General features: G+C 36.0%; 1 protein-coding gene across 5 annotated transcripts in view; it reads left to right on the top strand.

Moving 5' to 3' along the window:
- SOCS6 (suppressor of cytokine signaling 6) overlaps positions 1–12,105 on the top strand; it is a 28,405-nt gene extending 16,300 nt beyond the window's left edge. For 3 of the 5 annotated variants that reach the window (XM_059472940.1, XM_059472966.1, XM_059472973.1), the window contains one exon: positions 6,079–12,105. In XM_059472940.1, coding sequence (XP_059328923.1) covers positions 6,204–7,808 — 1,605 coding nt within the window. In that variant the 5' untranslated portion in view covers positions 6,079–6,203 and the 3' untranslated portion in view covers positions 7,809–12,105. Of the gene's footprint in view, positions 1–4,969; positions 5,086–6,078 lie in introns of all 5 variants that reach the window. The other 2 variants (XM_059472956.1, XM_059472948.1) reach the window with 1 other exon arrangement.
- The last annotated feature ends 9,008 nt before the right edge of the window (positions 12,106–21,113 follow it).

Raw genomic sequence — 21,113 nt, 5'->3', positions numbered from 1 at the left:
CATGGATTAAATAGTGTTAAAACAGAGAAAATGAAAAAAAAAAAAATCAAGGAAATCTAAATGTTAAAGGGCATTCTTTTTCAACAGCAGGCCAGGAAAAAGAAGTCAAGGTATTTGGGCTTTTCCAGTGGCTTTGTTCCTGGTTTTACATACTTTTAATTCCCATAATCAGAAGTGACAAAGAAAATTTTCATTGTGTCAAGTTTTCATTATTAATTTACCCCACTTTTCTATGTATTACCAAAGGTGCACCTTGGTTACTCTCTGCTAAAGGTTGGTAGTGATTAGGGTTACCCTGTCCTGTGTTGGAACAGTAGTGCACATGGACTGTTTTATGTTTAAGTTCTGTAAAAGGAGGGAAAAAAATAGAGATGATATGACTAAATGACACAACTTACTGTTGGTTGGTTGGTTTGAAATTATAATCTGTATAAAACCTGTTCAATTACAGTGCCCTGCAGAGAGATTGACCATACTTTCCTCAGCTGCTCCAGTCATAGAGGGTAGAAGTTTAAATTTGTGGAGAGTAACTCATGGTTCAGGTGTTTGATTAGTTAGCGTAAAAATAGGAGGCTTTAAGTACTCTTGAATTGCTATAAGTGTAATGTACTGTTAGATGAGCTTCTCATCTGTTTTTTCCTTGTTCCAGTTTTATGTGAAGTTGTACATCTGAGCCTTGAGCTCACTAGGAAAGCAGGTATGCAAATCAGAAGGGCTTTAATAGAATTTGTTGTCATATTCAGGGAGTGTTCATCCATTAGTGAGGAAGCCACTACTAAAACCATTTACCTTTTTTTCTTGTTTTCAAGGTATAAGAGTATGCAATGGAATTTAGGTTACTTCATTTAAAGATTCTTCTTACTGAAAAGAAGTATAATGTAGGAATTTACTTGAAGATCAGTGAAGGACAAAAACTTCACCATCTTCAGTGTGCTTATGGCATGTATAGAGAAAAAGCCAAAAATTGCACTGTAGTATGTATGTTCTTTTAGAAACTAATGGTGTTTGAAGGTGTTTGAATCTATCTTTACTTAATGAGTATTTAGTGTGTATTTTTTTTACTCATATGGCTTGAAACTCTAAATACATAGCAGGAAATACCTCGTGTCAGTATTTTGTATACTGGTTTGAAGAAAAACTTCCAGTGATACAGACTTCAGTATTGAAGTAAAGTTGATGGGAATGGGTATGGATACCAACTTCTTAATAATTCATATTAATAGATTTAGTTACTTTAGAGAAAATGTAGACACTTAGAAATTTCCAAAATACAGCACTTGAAATCTGCATTTCCTTAAGATGCTGTTTTTTACATGCCCTTCCAAAGAATGTGTGACTATATTTCAGTGACAATTTGGGGAAAGCAGGGAATGAGAACTTATGCTTCTGCAGATTAGAATAGGCTTCATTATCTGACAGTAATGAGACCCTAGTGGTTGTCATGCCCAGGAATGCAGAAACTTTTCACTTTTGAGGTATTTTTAGTTATTTTCCTAATATAAATAGGATATTAATATAAATATAAAATATTTATATTTTATCAAAATATAAATAATTTTGATAAAATTCAATAAATTGAAATTGTAAATGATGTAAGTCTTATGATAATCCAATAGAAGGATAAAGACTATATATTTCTAAGCGAAAGACGGACTTTTCAGGAATGATGCAGAATGGTGTGGGTTAAAAAGATCAATGCTCAACTGTTTCAATTTATGAAAATAAATAAGCAGATTAACATTTATTTTAGAAAAGTTTTCTGAAGTAGCATTGACTAATAATTTGAAGTCATTTTTGTGATGACTTTTAAATTAAACTTTTTAAGGACAATTCTTTGTTCAAACATGAGTTGTATTTTGCTCTATGTTTCCAGTGTGATGTTTTCTGTCCTAACTCCTTAAAGTTATTCCTGGATTATTTCTCTTGTAGTGTGTTTTGGCATCATTGTTTATAGTATTTGTCTTGGGAAATGAGTATGCCTAACATACAAGTGTGAAAAAGATCAGAAATTAATAAAGACAGTATAATCAGACTTTTTTGTTGGTGTACTTTTGCAAACACTGCGTAGAGTTAACTATGTGATTCCAATCTACTGAAACCATTTTGTACCATCAAACTGAAACTACTCTGAAATGTTGAAATACGCAAACTGGATTTGCAATAATTGATATATATAAAAATTCCATAATTTTTCATACATCAGTGTTGGCCACCATAATAATTAATATACCACTGCATGGCCTGCTTTTCAGGTTTCTAAGAAGCAGCCTGTAAAGTAAACTTGTAGCCGTAATTATGTTCACTAGTAATTTCACATTTGTATGTGAAATGTTGCTCTTCCTCCAAGTGAGGTGTACAAATTTAGTTCTCATTACACATATTTTTTGCATTTCATTGCACATATTTTTATGTGCAAAAGGGGACACGGTGTTTACTGGGTAGTAATTTAGTAGTTTTCATCCAGAAACCTGGCTTGTATTTTGTTAACCTGCATACTATTAAAAATTCTGAGATGCAGAATTTGTGATGAAAGTTCATAAGTTTGAATTTCATTAATCCACATTATTCTGTGCATTAAGATCTCATTTCTTTCTGGATTCAGTTAATCTCTCATTATCAGCCTGTGTGTTCCAGGTGTTTTTGCACATATAGTCACCAGGCTTTAGAAATACATTGGTGGAGTTCGAGTCTGTTAATAGTTGCAAATATCTGCCAGAAGAATTTCTAGAGTTGTCTCTTGTTAGGCCATCTAATTCACTGTACAGCAGATGGCACTGGAAGAGCACATCGGTGGGAAGCTTCAGTCACGCCGTAATTCTTGCAAAATACTAGCGAAGCTGTTGCTGTGTTGAGGGTTGTGAAGTTTCATAATTCATTTTAATGTATTCCAGGAAGGGGTGCATGCCTGGCCTCTTCTGCACCAGCTCTGGATGAAGACTGCAATGAATTCTCTACTTGCAAACATATGAGTGTATCATCTATTGAGGGCTGTTTATATAGTGTTTTTAAACACATTGATACCCAATGCAGAATTAGCTGGTGCTCTTTAAGTACGTGCAAAGAAGGAGATGTATTGGGATCAATTTGGGTATCTGACTTCAGGGTGTATTTGTTTCCTCCCACCCTGGATAAAATATGTGTAGGAGGTATCATAGGGCGGGTCTCATATGGACAACTTATTTAGAGACTTGGTCTCATGATGTGAGTATGTCTGGCTTACTTTGAAGAGCTTTGACCTGGACTGTCACTAGATTTTTATCATCTTCTCAGGCATGAGTGAACTGGGCTTCTGGATAGATACATGTTTTCTATGTGCTTTACAGTTGATCATCAAACCTTTCTTATATCTTGACATGAGTTTTTACAAGAATACAACTAATAAACCAACCATTTTATAGAATCCAGAATATACTGAGTTGGAAGGGACCCATCAGGGTAATTGAGTCCAGCTCCTGGCTCTGTGCAGGACAGCCCAAGAATCACATCATGTGCTTAAGAGCATTGTCCAGATACTTCTTGAACTCTGTCAGGCTTTGTGCTCTGACCACTTCCCTGGAGAGCCTGTTCCAGTACCCAGCCACCCTCAGTGTGTAAAACCTTTTCCTGGTATCCAACCTAAATATCCCCTGCTGTGTATATCACCTTCCTGCTGTTTCCTTGAGTCCTGGTACTGGTCAAAAGAGTGATGAGATTGGTATCTGCAGACAGTATCTTCCACAAGGAGGGAGGGACATTTCTGGAAAAGTGGAAATAATATCAGCTTGTGGATGTCAGAAGCAGTTGGAGAGCACTGGATTTCACAGGTGGAGCTAATGTGATAGTTCCCAGGCTTCTGGAACTACATACACAAAACCAGAGTTAACTTTATCAAATCAATCAATGCTCTGACTTTGTTAGTTTAGGAGAAGGAATGCAATCCTGAGGGTGTAATTTTCACTCATTTTGTAGGTTAATTTGGTTACATATGACAAAAAGAGTTCTGCAAATTGGAAAGGTGGCAAAATGCAAATGCTTTAGGATTAGAAAGTCAATGACATTTTGAGTCTCCTTTTAATTGACATGTAAGTCTCCCTTTATCTGCACTTGTAAGAAAGTAAACATAGTGTTTTAACCTGTGAAAATTCATACCCATAACTCACGATTGTGTTCACATTGTGTCTCTGGAGGATTGTGTTTTAGTATTTAATGACTCCTGATACAACAGGCATCATGTTAGAAGTGGAAAGTAACTAGTGAACATATCATAAAATACTGGGTCTGGTTTTTTTAAGTCTTAATACTCATTTATAGCAAGTAATTGATTCTTAGACTTTTGTCTAGGAAGTGTTCTGGTCATGTTTGTTCTTTGCTGGTAGAAAGTGAATCAGTTTAGAGACTGGAGAAACCTTTTAGTTCTCGCCATTGAAATAAAGGAAAGTGTTATTTAGTTTGGTAATTAAGAAAATGAAATGGAAAGATCTGAATGTGCTCTAAAGATGGACTTGGGAAATATCAGAGGTTATAACAAGGACACAGAACCAGTCTTTGAAATTGGTTGATGAGGATAGGACTAGGGTACAACTTAAATAAATCAATCTTTACTGCTTCTGCTTTTTATAGAGCAGTGTCCACCCCTCCAGCAGCAGTTTTACCTAAAATTTTTCAAGGGGTTTTGAAGTTCAGAATCTGTAGATGCTTCACATTGCCTTTTAGTTTGCTTTGGATATATCCTTTAGCTTTTGTGTACTTGAGGACCACAGAAGTTGGGCTGGGCAGCAGCAATAGGCAGTGGACTGCTTTTTAGTTATAGTTATCATTGTCCTCCCATGCTTTTATGCAGTTTTTGAATGCTTATTTAAGAAAACGGTATTGTTTAGTTGATAAAACGTATTTCAGGCCATTGCACTGTTTTTCTCGCTTTGCTTATATTGTGATACTCTGGGAGAAAAGTGGAAGTGTGTATATAAGGGCTCTTTTACTTTCCCCTCAGTCCACCAAGGTTGAAGATTTCTTGAAAGATTCTTAGAGTCCTTCAGCTTGCCATGCTTAGCCTGGAGCCAGGCTTGCTGCTGCAGGTTGTGCTGCTAACATCGCACGTATTTGGAGGTATGTGGAATAACAGTTACTGCTAATTGTAGTACCCACTTCTGTGCGAGTAGCAACTTCCCTGTTTTCTCTTTCCCATGCATTGTCCTTCTCTTTGCAGAGCTGTTTACTTTGGAAGATCTAGTTAAAATTAAAACAAAACAAGCCATGCCCATCCAAAGCCCCCCCAAAACACAGTCAAACCTCAATGGAGAATAAAAAGAATCAGAAAGATCAAATTTGTGGGTACTTGATTCTGCAAGATGCCAGGTTGGAGCAGTTGTCTGGAACTTGAGCAGTTGTGTCCACTAGGTCTTGGTAGAAATACTGGAGGAAGAAGAGCTCGAATAATTTTAGGCAAGAAGAGCCCATGACTTGGTTTTCTGTGGCTAAAACAGATTGGAAATCCTTTCTTTCACAGAAGTTCAGGAGGGGACTTGCTGTAAATGTATGTTGCTTTGCTGTTCAGGAAAATCTGTATTTTCACTACAGTTAGTTTTCCTATAAATATGGAATCTTCTAAATATTACTTAACTTTCTTGTGTAGAGAAAGTATAACATTATAAGACCATGTTTTTAGGACCAGTCACAGTTTAACCTCCTAATTTCATGTAGGAATTCTGTTGATTAGAATGTTTTCTGTAGTTTTATTTTCTGTAGTTACTTGTGTGTGGATTTTTAGGAGCTTTTGGAAAGAAAGGGATGTTTATGTGTTTGAAAATTATATATAAATGCATTAAATATATGTTCCTGTGAGTGTAATATGAGGTGTGTGGATGTTTCAAAAATTACCATGCTGAAAGCAGAATGAAGTTGTGGAAATCTCCACGGCTGATGTAGGAATTTCATTTTTTGAGCCTGATTGTTTCGAAGTCATCTCCCTATTTTTACTTTTATGTGATGCCCATTGTTAAAGTATTGCAATTTCTGTTCTGCTTGGAGAGGGGAACACCCTTATAGATAATTTTTGAAATATTTCTTTTGTGAATGTAATTGTTTTTTATTTCTTTCCAGGAAATGGCTCTTGAAGTTAAATGAGGCTGGATAAAACACATAAATGAAGCAGAAGCTGCTCTTCGTGTGTTAGGGCTACATCACTGCAAGCACTGCTGATCAGCCAGATTTGGTAACTTGTCATAATGAAGAAAATTAGTCTCAAAACAATTCGCAAGTCCTTTAACTTAAATAAAAGTAAAGATGAAAGTGACTTTGTAGTGGTTCAGCAGCCATCATTAAGTGAATTTGGAAAAGATGACTCCTTGTTTGGCAGCTGCTATGGTAAAGATTTGGCTAGCTGTGAAGTCAATAGTGAAGATGAAAAAGGAGGCAAAAATAGATCAAAAAGTGAAAGTTTAATGGGTACGTTAAAAAGGAGGCTTTCAGCAAAACAAAAACAGAAAGGCAAAGGCAGCACACCATCTGTAAGCTCTGCAGATGATGACACATTTTCTTCCTCATCTGCTCCAATAACCTTCAAAGATGTGCGAGCTCAAAGACCTCTGAGATCCACTTCCCTCCGTAATCACCATTACAGCCCAACTCCGTGGCCACTCCGACCTACAAATTCAGAAGAGACTTGCATCAAAATGGAAGTGAAAGTCAAGGCCTTGGTCCATTCCTCTAATCCAAGCCCAGCACTGAATGGTGTTCGAAAGGACTTCCATGACTTGCAGTCAGAAAATGTGTTCCAGGAACAAACCAATGCATTAAAAAATACGGAATCTCAGAACGGGGACTTGCATCTTCATATTGATGAACATGTGCCTGTAGTTATTGGATTAATGCCTCAGGACTACATTCAGTATACTGTGCCTTTAGATGAGGGAATGTATCCTTTGGAAGGATCACGTAGTTACTGTCTGGATAGTTCCTCACCCATGGAAGTTTCGACTGTTTCTTCTCAAGTGGGGGGAAATGCTTTCCATGAAGATGAGAGCCAAGTGGATCAGGACGTAGTCGTTGCACCGGATATCTTTGTGGACCAGACGATGAATGGTTTGTTGATTGGTACCACAGGAGTCATGTTGCAAAGCCCAAGAGTTAATCATAGCGATGTCCCTCCACTCTCACCTTTGCTACCTCCAATGCAGAATAATCAAATCCAAAGGAACTTCAATGGATTAAATGGCACAGATGCCCATGTGGCTGAAAGTATGCGCTGCCATTTGAATTTTGATCCTAACACTGCCCCAGGAGTTGGAAGAGTTTATGACTCTGTACAGAACAGTGGTCCTATGGTTGTGACAAGCCTCACAGAAGAACTGAAAAAGCTTGCAAAACAAGGATGGTACTGGGGCCCCATTACACGCTGGGAGGCAGAGGGAAAATTAGCTAATGTGCCTGATGGCTCGTTTCTCGTTCGAGATAGTTCTGATGATCGCTATCTTTTAAGTTTGAGTTTTCGTTCCCATGGAAAAACTCTTCACACTAGAATTGAACACTCAAATGGTAGGTTTAGTTTTTATGAACAGCCAGATGTGGAGGGACATACATCTATAGTTGACTTAATTGAACATTCAATCAGGGACTCTGAAAATGGAGCTTTCTGCTATTCGAGATCCCGGCTGCCAGGATCTGCAACTTACCCAGTGAGACTGACAAATCCCGTGTCCCGGTTTATGCAGGTGCGCTCTTTACAGTACCTGTGTCGTTTTGTAATACGTCAGTACACCAGAATAGACCTGATTCAAAAACTGCCTTTGCCAAACAAAATGAAGGATTATTTACAGGAAAAGCACTACTGAAAGCTTACGGGAATCTTGCATCTTGCACTTTGGGAACAACAACAACAACAAAAAGAGATTGAATTACAGTTTACAGACTTCCATTATTATCAAAATCTTTTGCTGCCATAAAAATATTTCATTTTTGTCTGTAAAAGAAAAGTAATGCATTTGGATTTATGTTTGTTTTGGGGGGTTTTGTGTATTTTGGGAGGCTTTTTTTCTTGTTTTGTTTTGTTGAAAGAATGATCTCAAGTTTATTTTTAGAAGTGTGAAATAGCTATCTTTCATCAATGTGCAGATTAATCACAATGTGAATGATCAAATTCTCCTTAATTTCCCCCAAGTCCTTTGCTGCTATCCACTGTGATTTTTATGCATTGAAAGCACATTTCATGTGTATTCAACGATAAGTAGAAGTCAAATGAAACTTATTGAATGGAATTTTTTTTTTCCTTTAAAACAACCTCTGGGAAAAAAATTATCATGGATAAATAACATATTGGGATTCTAAATTACTGATTTTACATCTAAATTAAAAACTGTTTCCTAGTGTCATAATTAGACATTTCTGTAGAGATATGTCCCAATGTATAGACAGAGCTGTGTGATAAGAACATGGTTATGTGGCATATCTTTGGGAAAGAAAAAGCCTTCCTCCTAAGCCTTGTACTGTCTGTACACTCTTGTGTTTGAGAAGGCTGGTTCTGCCTTCTTCTCGTCTCAGTGTTTTGTCCTCTAAAAATGGCCTTTAAAAAACAGTCTATGAAAGTCAATGTATAGTACCTAGAAGAAAATTGTGGTATTGGGGTCTTGTAAAGTATTACCTTTTATAATCATGCCATCAGTTAATAAATGGACACCTACCAGGTCCCCTCTTTCTTTCCTTTTCCCTCCTACCTACTCTTGCAGAGTAAGGGAAGGAAGTTTCCTGGATTTGTGGGAAGACTCTAGGAATTGTTATCATGGGAACATAAATTTTTAAGCCATTTTGGGGATGGGGTAAAACTTTTATTAGGATGATTTCTACCATATTTATGTTCAAGCTACTTGAAATTTTATCATTTCCATCTTTCTACTTTTTTATTTTACTTCAGAAAGTACAGTAATACACTAATGTCCTTTGGATCATTTTCCCCTTTTTTCTATATCCCTTGAGGAGGAAGGAACAGGATTGATAACATTTTATATGGAGGATGTTTAAATGCATCTCTAAAGTGCTATTCTCCTAGCCTTTCAAATTATTGGGAAGAGATATTTGGATATACAGTGACCGCAGAATATGTTTCAGTTTGCTGTCATGAAATATGTTTTGACATATGAAATATTGAATCAATTAAGTAAGTGTTTATGATATCTGTCAAAGATTCTGGCATTTGGAAAGCTTACAGTTATTCTAACCTTCTGTAGGGAAAAAAAGACTTTCAGTGGGGAGTACAGGTTCTACAGTGTAATGTTTTCATCATGCAAGGTTAATCCATGGCATTTTCCTGTTTTATTTTAGTTTGGTTTTCTTTTCTCCCATGTTTTTATCACTTTTATGAGTTACTTGCTAAAGGGGTCATAGCTGGCTTCGGAAGGAGGCCTGCCTCTGCCTTGCTGAGAGGCCTTGCTTTGCACGCTTCTGCCCCTATTTTGTGTTTTAAAATGTCATATTCCCCATCTCTGGTAGAAGTGGCTAATGAGTAAAGATCACCTTAAAAAAAAAGTCCATCTTTGATACATCTTTCTTGTTTGAGTCATTTTCTTCTCCTTATTTAATCTAGCATTTCTGTACCCTAAAATGAGTCTTTAGAAGTGAATACAGTATTGCTGCAAGGTGGTGCAGTAGCACTACATCTTGGGTTGCCTGAATTGATAGACAAAATTTATATTTTTTTAATTTATTTTTTGACCATAATGTTTAACTAAAAAATAAAAAAAGAAAATCAAAGGTAGATAGAGACTGCCTTTGCTTTTAAGGGAGGGAGAATAAGGATTTCCTCTTTAGTCTGATAAAGTTTTAAACTTAGAAAAGAAAATAATCTAGAGCAGTCTATACATGTGATTTGTTGGCTCTGCCATGGAGATATATGTATGAAAGGGAGGATTCTGTTTTCTTTTTTTTCCTCTACTGACTTCTCCCCCTACCCAGTCATGTCCCATTCCCCCTCCCCTGAATCAGGATCACTAACTTTATTCAAAAAGGCACAATAACCTATTGTATGGTACAGTGTTCTGATTCTGTCTGTGGAGAGGAAAAAGAAAATCATTTTTATGGATTTCAGATTCATACTTTTGGAAGAAAACCTCTGGCATTTCTTCACTTTAAAAATTCTTTCCCCATACTAGAGGGCCTATGCATTCTACAGAATCTTTGAAAGATTATAGTATATAAAATATTTTCGTTGCCATTTAATACCACTATTGAATACATTAAACATATGTTTATACTATGCCACATACATTAATTTAGCAGTCATTGCATTGAAACCTAAATATTTGAAGCTATAATATCCTGGTCTTATTGTGGAATTGAAAAACATGCAAGAACACACATGCCAAAATTCTTGCCCATGCCTTTATAAATTTCAGTTGTTCACTCATAAATGATGCTTTTTTAAATAAAAAACTGTTTTAAAACAGCTATCCAATTTTTGAATTGCCTTCCTTGCTGTGTTGTTCATCTGTGAACTTAATCAGGTCAAGTTAACTTTGTCATTTCCCCTGCCATAAAGCTACCACAAAAGGAACACTTAATAGCAATTGAGGTCTAGGACATAAGAACCATAGAGCACTTTGCTCCTGAATAAAAAGTGGGTGGTGATATTTCTACTAAGCTCCAAATACTTTAAATCAGTAGTAAGTAGACACAGATACTTATTTTTACAGGTTTCTTTAATCAGAACTTCACAGTACTTTTTCATAGTGAGGTGTCTGGCCGGCCAGGAGAATGAACTTAGAAAAAATACTTTGAAAATATTAAAGATACTTACAATTTCTTATTATAAAGATTAATATAAAAGAAACACAGTAGCATTTAGTTATGAGTCAATTTAGAAGCACTCAGAATAACCACAAAATTTGTGTTGACTTCTGCTTCATAAAAATTAGAGGAACAAAGTGTCCTTGACAAATAAAAGAAAGATGATGGAGGATATTCTGGGGACCTTTGGAAGTAAATACACTAGGAACAAAAGCTAACAAGACTATGGTCCTTATAGAGTAGAAATATGGCTATTTATTCAACACAACAGTTTAAGGGTTCAAAAGGTATGCTTTTTATGCAATTGAATTGAGGAAAAATAGTTTTAAAAATGAAACTTAAAAATAAAACTCAGTGTCTGAAATGATTGACATTACTCATAACTTTGCTTTACCAATTAGAAGAGTAAAAAAATACCTTGTATTTGGAAATAATAAATTTGCACAATTTCCTCTGTGGTTTTTTTAAATTTTGTTTTGTTTTGTTTTGTTTTGTAAGCCAGTGTTATAAACAACTGAAAGTGATGTGTATTCTTTGATCTATTTGAAGGATATAGCACTTATCCTGCTGTTGACATAGTGAATGCCATCTTTTTATCAAAATGTAATTCTGTCAGAAGGATCAGAAATGCAATTATTAATTAAACTTTTTGTTCTCAGATGAGCTGACTTTGCATTTTGTTAAAGCCAATTTTCTTTCTGTGAATATTGACTGCTGGGCTAAGTAAAATTTGTGCAGTTTTTATTTTGATGCATTTCATCTGTGTGAATACTGGATTTATAAATTTAAAACAGCATACCAGCAATATATGGGCTACGATGAGAAGTATTTCTCTGTTACTGAACTTTCAAATTCTGAGCTAAGCTATAGATGAATTAATGATTGCCAATTTAATTTCTTTAAATCTTTCTATGACTGCAAAGAATAAAAATTACAGGCATTCTTTATAAATAAAAAATGGCCTAGATGGTAGTTCATAATGTGAAAAATATGGCATTATTGTATCTGGAAAGTGATCTAAATTCTACACAGATAATGAAAAATTCTAAATGAATTTTTTATGAATACCTGTTGGGTTAAAGAATTTTTATAGTGATGATGGAGTGCCATGAAGTTAATACTTGCAATCCAGATTGCTGTAGTTTACACTTTTCTCTGTTTCAGACCTGGTGTGCACTATTTGTACTAAGCACACCACAGAGTGAATTATCCAAAGTCCATTGATTTTAATGTGTTTTGGTTTGTAAACAAAATTATAGTAATTTCTTGCACATTTTTGAAAAATAATTGTATAAGGATTTATGTATCTGCTTCTGGATACAGTGTGTAAATAAAAATTTCATTCACAAAAAAGGCTTGTGGAGTCTTCTATACATTAATGACATTCTAAACCAGAAGAAAGTCCTGAGAGACACTGTAAAATTTGGGAATCTGACTTAAACAGTTAAATTTTAATGGTTATTATTTTAAGTATTCTGTAATTTTTAATCCTTGCTAGTTGACTTTCAAAGTATTTCTATATACCAATTATTTTAATTTCTAGTTTACAAAACAAAAAATATTTGTCAGGATATAACTAGAATATTATTTTTGAAAGGTATGCACAAATACTATATTAAGTTAACCTTTTGATCATTTTTAGTTGGGTTTTTTGCATTAAAAATTTACAGAATTCATAACCAAAGTCTCCCTTTCATCCAGATGTAGCTCAAAGGTAATATATTGCCTCTTGCCTTTCAAGCAACCAGATATTTCTTAGGTAGCTCCAAAATAAAAATTTAGACATTGTATTGTTCATCATATATTCACTCAATGCTGGGAAGTCACAGAAATAAAAGAGAAGATTGAAGATAAACAGTGTGTTACAGAAGATATGCACAATTGTTCACATGTTCTCATGTAGTTCGGACTTGGATTCACTATTAAAATTCAAGTGAGTGCCAGCAGCTCCTTAGGTCTTGGTTTATAACCAGGTGTGATGGTGGTGGTGTTTGTTTGGTTTGAAGGCTTTTTTTAAAGCAAACAAACTAGAAGTCCAGCCTTGGTAACAAGTAATTAGTGCTCCTATTGTCCACAGTGCTATGTACTTTTGTGTTTATTCTGTAACAACAGTCCTCAAACAGTAACCAGGAAGGATTCATAGCTTTTGCTGTTTAAGAGAAAAACACATTCTCCTATTTCCTGCTGCTGGGGCTGCTATTGCTTTAGGCTCAGTACATTGTGTGGTTGTTCCCCTGGGGGTTTTTCCCCTGGGGAATCTTGCAGGGGTTTCGCTAATAGGTCTGCATGATGTTGGTCTTTATGTTTATTCTGTTCACTCCAGAAATTCCATGAAAAATAAACTCACCCTCAAATATTTCTGTGGCAAGCAATGAAAGGTGAGTAAGAAGTAAATTGTCAGCCACCTGTAAAATTGGCATGATCCAGAGAGAGCTGGATATTTTATGCCTACAGTATTATTTCTACCCCACATTCAATTTTCATAATTGTGGTAGAAGAGAGGGAGTGAAACACTGCCTGATGCTGAAATCTTGCTGCATATCTAATAATGCAACCCTGGGACCAAAGCAGGGCTTGGCAGCCACGGCCTGAAATACATCACCTTCTGCAATTAAGACTTCAATACTTACAAAGCTACAAGATCTAGTGGAAGTCCTTGATACTTAAGAAACAATATTCCAATATTGTGTTATTTTTCCCCAGCAAATGCAATTTGCTTGCAATCCATCTTCTTGTTTTCATTTGGTTCTGGTTTTTTGTTTTTCCTTTTGAAAGGCTAAGGTTCAGCCAGTTTTGGCATCTTCTGCACCATTAGTATGCACCTTGATTTTTTTTTTTTTTCTGGTAAGGTAATAACTATTGGTTGCTCTCAATGCCACGTGAAGTAGGAATAGGATATTGTAGGGAGTGGACACCAATTGCAATTTCTTAGCCTTTGAGGAATGACTTGGAAATAGGAGTTGTTTTGCCTCAGGGCAGATTCTCAGTTCAGCTTCATAGAATGGCTTGGAGTTGGAAGGGACTTAAACAGATTGTCCAGTTCAACACCCCTGCCACACCTTCCACTAGCCCAGTTTGCTTAGAGCCCCATCCCACCTGGCCTTGAGCACTTTTAGGAATGGGACATCCACAACTGCTCTGAACAACCTGTTTCAGTGCCTTACCACCTCAAAGGAAAAAAATTCTTCCTAATAGCTAATCTAAGCCTACTTTCCTTCAGTTTAAAGCCATTCCTTTTCATCCTGGTACTGACACTACACACCCTGGTAAAAATCTCCCACCTTTCTCTTAGGCTCCCTTCAAGTACTGGAAGGCCAAAATTAGGTCAGTCTTCTCTTCTCCAGGCTGCCCAATCCCAATTCTCTTATTCTTTCCTCACAGGAGAGATGCTGCAGCCCTTTGAAAAATAGATAGGGCATCTATTATCATGTGATCATTATATCTATTTTTTAATTCAAGTGTCATTTCAGTTATACACCTTTCAACTAAGGAAGAAAGGAAAACAGCTTGAATTTCCTAAACCGTTGCTGGGTGCTTCTGTGTTTGACCACACCACAGGAACCAAGGGGCCAAATGGCTGAAGAGATTTTTGGCAGTGCTGCCTCCCAATAAAATACCTCCCTTCTTCTTCTGCCCCAGCTCTCTGCTTCCATCAGGAGACAGCAGCTGTCTTGTTCAGTGTCTGGTTAAAGTTTTTGTTTGTCAAAAGGTTTTCTGTGCCCACTAATACAAATGCCTGTTTCCCCTGAAAAGCATACTTTACTTTTTTCCAGAGAGCTTTTCTTCCTTGGCTGTCTGCCCTGTATCACTCCAAGAAGAAAATAAGTCTGTAACCTTCCTCAAACCTGATCTTTCTGAAGCAAAGCTCTTTCACAAGTCCTATTTTGACCTAATGGAAAAGTTACCCGAACTGTTTTAGTCAAGCAGAGTTTTCTGCCCGTCTGGTGATGCTGAAATCTCTAAAAGTCTCAGTTTCAAGACTTCATTGTGCAACAAATTCAAAGATACTCTGCAGTCCTTATGAGCATGAAGTTCAGAAATGCAATGTTCTTAGAAACCCCTGTCTTTCTGGGCTATGGGGAAGGTAGGTAATAACAAAGTGCAGGTCCATGGCAGACTTGTTCCTTTGTATCAATTTAAAGTTTTCTAACTTCTCCTTATGTTTTCCTTCTCTTCGCATATCTTTTCAGTTTCAGTGGATAAATCCAAATTTAAAAATTATAGAGTGATGGAAATTGTTACTATTGCTGTATTTTCAGGGAGAATTTTTTCTCTTATTGCAGGCTGTTACATAAGCTTCAATACTGATGTTAACATCTTCATACCAGTTAACTGTTCGGATGTGTTCATCAAAGAATTGTGCACTCATGACTGTTAATACAATATTGAAAGAGAAGATAACCTCACTGTCATTTTTTGGTACTAATTTACTGCATATCAAAGTTTCTTTTGAAGATAATTTTTTGCTTAGAATGAAAGCCATAGCCTCTCATAATTAGATAATTACCTTTTTTCCAACAGTGGTGTTTGGGAAAAAAAAAAAATCTTTACATGTAAAAAATCCAAAAACTGGCACTGTCAAATCTTTAAATTAACATTGACCTCAATAAATTTTCGAGTTTAATTAATTTTAAATTGAATCCTCAAATAGTTTTCTGTGGATAGCCAAGAAGCAGAATGTTAGCCTGAAAGTTGTTTCAGAAACAGCAATTGCTATTTTAATGATTAAAGACTAGTTGTCTCAGCATCTGGTAATGTATGAATTTAATATATTATTCTAATATAATAAAAGGACTTCCAACTGTAATACATACAACAAAGAACTAAATATTACTTTCACTGATGTTACCCTCCTGTACTGCAGAGATGATCTGGTAACTTCCTCAGATCAGCTAACCTCATTGCTCAATGGCAAAACCACGTTTGTCTCAAGAGAATGAAGCAATTCCTGCCTCAAGCCACCCCAAAATCCCAATTTATTTTATACATTACCATTGTGCACAACTGTGAAAGCAAAAGGATTGTGAAAGGACAACAAAATAATAAACCCTTGAGATTTGTTCACATATAGGTAAACTAGTTCAGTGGCATGTATTACATACAAATAGATCAGTGCCCAAGAGAAGCCTTAGGGTGTAGTTTTTAAATATACAAATAATGGTGTCACTTAAAAAAGAGATATATTGAAAATAGAAACAATTTTAAAGACCCTGAGAAAAGCCTACAACACACATAAATTTTTTTTTCAATATCTTCAGTGTATTAGTTGTTCCAAGTATCAGTTTTGATTTTATTCAACAGAGACTGACTTTTAGATGTCATGCCTCCTAGGTAATACCCCAAATACTTGGTTATTTTATATGAATTTACTTATATCAGAATTAAACTTGTGATGGTACCTAAGAGGGTTTTTTGCGGAGGTAGGAGTAGACTTTTTTCCAGTGTTGTCAACTCTGCAGTTTCAGGAAGGTTAATGATATATTTAGCACAAGGTGAGATAGGGAACTGCCTATTTCATAGAGATTAGCTTTTCTTGAAATTTAGGTAATGTGTTCAGTCATTAGAAGGTTATTTGTAAAACTGTCAATATTTTATAGTTTAGAATATGTGATGTACAATGAAATGCAAGGGAACAAAACAGTTATAAAAATAATAGCTTTGAGCTCCTAGAATAAAAATTTGAAGAAAAGTTTTTATAGTTTACTTTTAAAACAGAGATTGTAGGGTTATGTATTTTTGTTTTCTGTCATAAAAATACAGGTTTTAAGGAAATCTACTTGAAGATTAACAATGTTTTAAAAAATATGATTTTTTTTTAAAAGGAAGAATTGTGCCTTACAATGCTGACACTTCTTCACATTCATACGTGTTTATGTCCCTTAGGGCATACCAGCATGCAGAGACAGCAGTTCTCTTCAGCACTGTGGCTCAGTTCTCCTCCCCACAATTTACCAAGCCTGATCCCTTACAGCTCCATCTCTCCTGTAGCTTCTATCTCTTCTTTTGGCTCCATTTCCCCCTTGTGGTGTCTCTGCCATGCTCACTGTGTGGGACATTCCTACTAAAACTTGCAGTGTCACTCAAAGATCACCTCTATCCCTTCATATGGCAGAGAGGAGGAAGCACCACACAAACATCAGGCATGTGCCCAGCATTGTCCGTGCTGTCAGCTTCTCCAGGGTCTGTGCAGCCCTGGGAAGGGGCTCCAGGAAAAGCTGCTGGCTTAAATCCCGGTCTGGCTCCAGCAGTGGGGTAATGGCTGTTGCTTGACAACCTGATGGAAGTTATCCTAACCTTAGAACATATTAACTATTAGCTTCTAGAGTTCTCTGTAGAAAACTTTCACAATTAATGCTTAAGGCTTTTAGCAGTCTAAGACAAGCATTTTCAAGGATTGTCATAACAAGAATTGTGGAGAGCTTTGTGGACAGTTGGCTAGCTGAGAAAGGTCACATCGACATAATGCCACTGGTTAAGCTTGAAGGGGACAAATATAGGAGTCAGTAGTCAGTGTCCAATAACAGGCAAGGACATTGTGCCCTTGGTGCAACAGTAGGATAGGGGAGAGCATCTTTGGCAGGAATACGAAGAAAAGTTTCAATAAAATATCCACAAGAATGCAGAAGTAGGCGTAGTTGCCTGATAAGTAACTAGCCAACAGTGAGCTCGGCTTTGCAATATATATGAGATTCATTAACACCGATATGAAGATGTGTACCTATCAATAAAGTTTGAGATTTGCTGATCACTCATATTGCATGCCACATTTCTCCCGCCGATCCCAACAACATGGTGACCCCGACGTGATCCCAACAAAGAATAAGAATAATATGTAAGAGAAGTGAACTTCCATTTAGCACCAGCGCTGCTAATCACAATTTTCCTGCCCTGGGTTATGACCTGCAGCTACTCAGGGTCACCACAACCAGCCCACTGTGGATGTAGCCTGCAGGTTGCTGGCCAAGGCCAAAAGGAATTACTTCAGGTGGCTGATAAACTGTGTGAACTGGGATCACTGATTCACTGCCTTTCCCAAAACAAGATCTAAGGGGGGAAAAGGAAAAGTAGGAGGAAGAGGCTCAAAAGAAAGGAGTATGTGCTTCATACAGCTGGGCTTGAGGTGTGAAGCTCCTTTTCATGGGCTTTTTTACATGCTAAGAATGTGTGTGGGCAAGAACACAGTAAGTTCAAATGTTAGAAATACTTGTGCTGTTTTCCTAAATGCAGTGATGGCACAGGATGGCTAGGAGGGCATCTGAAGGGCAGATTGTTTTTGCAAGGCAAGACTAAATCCCTGTAATTTAGTGTTAATCTTTGCCCAAGATGCCTCCAACCCCTCTAGTAGTATTTCTTCTCTTTTTTACTTGCTTTTATTTACTTTTACTTCCTGTGCTGGTCATCTTTTCCAGAATTGGCTTCTAACTGGACAAACATAGTGCCGAGCTGTGAAGGTTTGTAGTCTGACTCTGCACCTGTGCTTATGTTTTTGCACTGGAGGAGAAATTGCAAATCTTGAAATATTGTCTAAGAATTCTTGTTACTGTATTTTGGGGTTAGAGAGAATTTTAAGGATGAGTACCTTCTTGATCATTGTGGAAAGTGTTACCTTTATTTTTTTATTTTATTTTAAGGAAACATGGAACAGAACAGTATAAAATTTGGCCTTTGCAAGGTAAGGGATTGTCCCCAACTGGAGCATCTAACAGATTTTTCATGAAGCTCTTCTGTACTTTTTTTAGTGCAAAGGCAGTGTTAAAATTAATTCAAGATCTGCTTCAGATTCATTCCAGCACTGAAAGCTTTGAAAAATATCATATCTGAGAGAGACATTTTTTTGAACCAACACAGAAACTGTGTAGTATAAATATTTCAGCAAACAAGAAGAACAAGAGCATATCTGAAATTACATTCTTCCTCCTGTGTTTGCCAAAGTATAAGCATATTTAACTGCACAGAAAATGATAGAAATCTCTGTGTATCAGTTAGTATCAGAAGAAAATCTGACCTGCTTATCCTTAAAATTGATTTGAAACATAATGACATATTTATTTAATGTTGTATTTTGACATATTTATTTAATGTTGTATTTTAATTCTTATACTGGAGGTTGGTTTGTTTTAATTTGCTGAGGTGATGAAATAGATAAGGGGAAATGAAAAAAACAGGAACAAGGGGGATGAGGAAAATATCTTTCATCCTTCTATTTTTATATGCAAGTAAAAAAGAGAAGAATACTACTAGAGGGGTTGGGGACATCTTGAGTAAAGATTAACACTACATTACAGGGGTTTAGTATTTATTTTTTTTCAGTGTGTGTGTGGCTGAGTTTGGTCATGCTACCCCTGTACAGTGTCTGAGCTTCATAATTTGGCACCTGTATATATTTCTTCTCAAAGACATTTTACAGCTTGCTTTCAGAAAGTTTCAGAGATTATGTTTTCAAAGACCTATCAGAAAACAGCTTTGTGGTTTTGATGATTTTCATTAAAGATTATATTGCCGTAGAAGAAAAATACTGAAGCCTAATTTTTTTGTCCTGAATAGTCTTGGAAAAAAGATCAAATGCTCAGCTAATGAATGGATTAGTGCTTTTTCTCACTGCCTTATAAATCTCAGATATTTCCCAATGGAAATATATAAATAGATTTTGATAACGAACAAAGGGTAGACATATCTTATTCCAAAAGTACTAATGCTGAAGGGCATGTCAAATACTGAAGGGGTTTTTTGGGTTGTTTTTTTTTTTTTTTTTCTTGAGGAGACAACTGAAAATCACCAAGGATTTTAACCAAAGATTTTTTTTAAGTGATATGAAGTAATTAAAAGTAGTAAGCCCTTAATGAGTGATTTACAAATTCTAAAAGGGTATTAGAAAAATCTGAAGCACTGGGACATACAAGAAAATCTGTAGCCTCATGCACATAGAGCCATAAATGACTATGTATCACCTGTTCCATTTCAAGGTCAAGGAAAATGAAAAAGTTCCATATTAGGAACTGAGTTAGTCAATAGTACTGCAAGAAGAAAAATCACTTATCTTTTATACAGTAAAAGAAGTAATTTTTATTGCCCTTTTTTTTTTCTAATCTCAAGTTCTAATTTGAGATGGTGGATACTGTGAAAATCTGGCAATTAACTGAAATTCTTGCCTTTCTCTAGGAATCTGTTGGGACCAGATAAACTTATGGTTTTGCTAGAAGGTGACAGTCAGTGTTTGATTTTAAACACAAATTATTTTGAAGAGCTGTGGAATTTCAAAAGAAATTATGGATGAGGACAATTTTTTTTTCTCCTCAGAAGACCTTTTACAAGTTTCAAATCTTAGACTTATAAACATGCATTAAATAATCATGAAGCAGTTGGCATGCATCTTGGGAAGATGTCAGGAAGTAAAACATAGAATATAAAGAGGTGATATATTATTAAAATCTCATCTATCCTTAGTAGTAAAATAGTATAGTATTATATCCTCATATATTCTTAATATTAATGCATGCTTTATTATGGAACTATATCTGAACAACTTTTGAGCCAAAATGAAGCTTGCCCATGCCTCACACAGATCCTACTTGAACTTCCTTTTCAAATCTACTACTTCTTTTCTTAGGCACACAGTAATATTAATACAGAAAATATTTTATTACCTCATAAAATCCTTTGTTTTATTATGCATCTCACAATTCTCTTAAATGCAGTTATTTACAGGCCTAAAGCAGGAAAGTTTAGAAATCAGGACAGAAAAAGAGGTTAATTTTCTTCATGTTAGTGAACTACTGTACTGTTTTTCTCTCAGCTTCCAAGAAAGGCTACAACAAATAGTGGGTCTCTTATCTGGAAGAGAGTTTAATATAGGTACCAACAGCCACAGATGTCTCTCATTTTTAAAAAATTGGATACAGCACTGTTCACTTCTACAACTTGTCCTTCTGAGGTGGTACAAGAAGAGGAAAACTGTTATGAACTTTACTACTTCTGAGCAAGAAGATGGTTCTATGGCACAGTCAAGGATTTACCAGGAGAAAAGGATTTACTCTTCTTGATAGGATCATAATTTGCCTAAGCTTATCTGTAGGGAAAAAAAAACCCAAACCAAACTCAACAGCCCTCAAAGTGACAAGGTTTCCCATTTTCTTCCTATTTTGTATGCAGTTATATGTCTATTTTTAAAACTTGATGCTAATTTTGGCTGAGCTGACACATATGTGGCCAGTTGTTTAATTTCCCTGAGTCTCAGTAAACTTGGCAGAACAGCCAGACAAGAACACAAAACCACTGGATAACACAGATGGAAAAGGAAAATAAATTTTACACAAAGCACTATGGTTTGACATGAGTAATTTGAGGGGAGGATGTGAAGCAAG

The sequence above is a fragment of the Ammospiza nelsoni genome, chromosome 1 (assembly GCF_027579445.1).
Source record: "Ammospiza nelsoni isolate bAmmNel1 chromosome 1, bAmmNel1.pri, whole genome shotgun sequence".
Taxonomy (NCBI): Eukaryota; Metazoa; Chordata; class Aves; order Passeriformes; family Passerellidae; genus Ammospiza; species Ammospiza nelsoni.
Note: the sequence above shows the minus strand (reverse complement) of the source record. Positions and strands in the feature narration are given on the sequence as shown.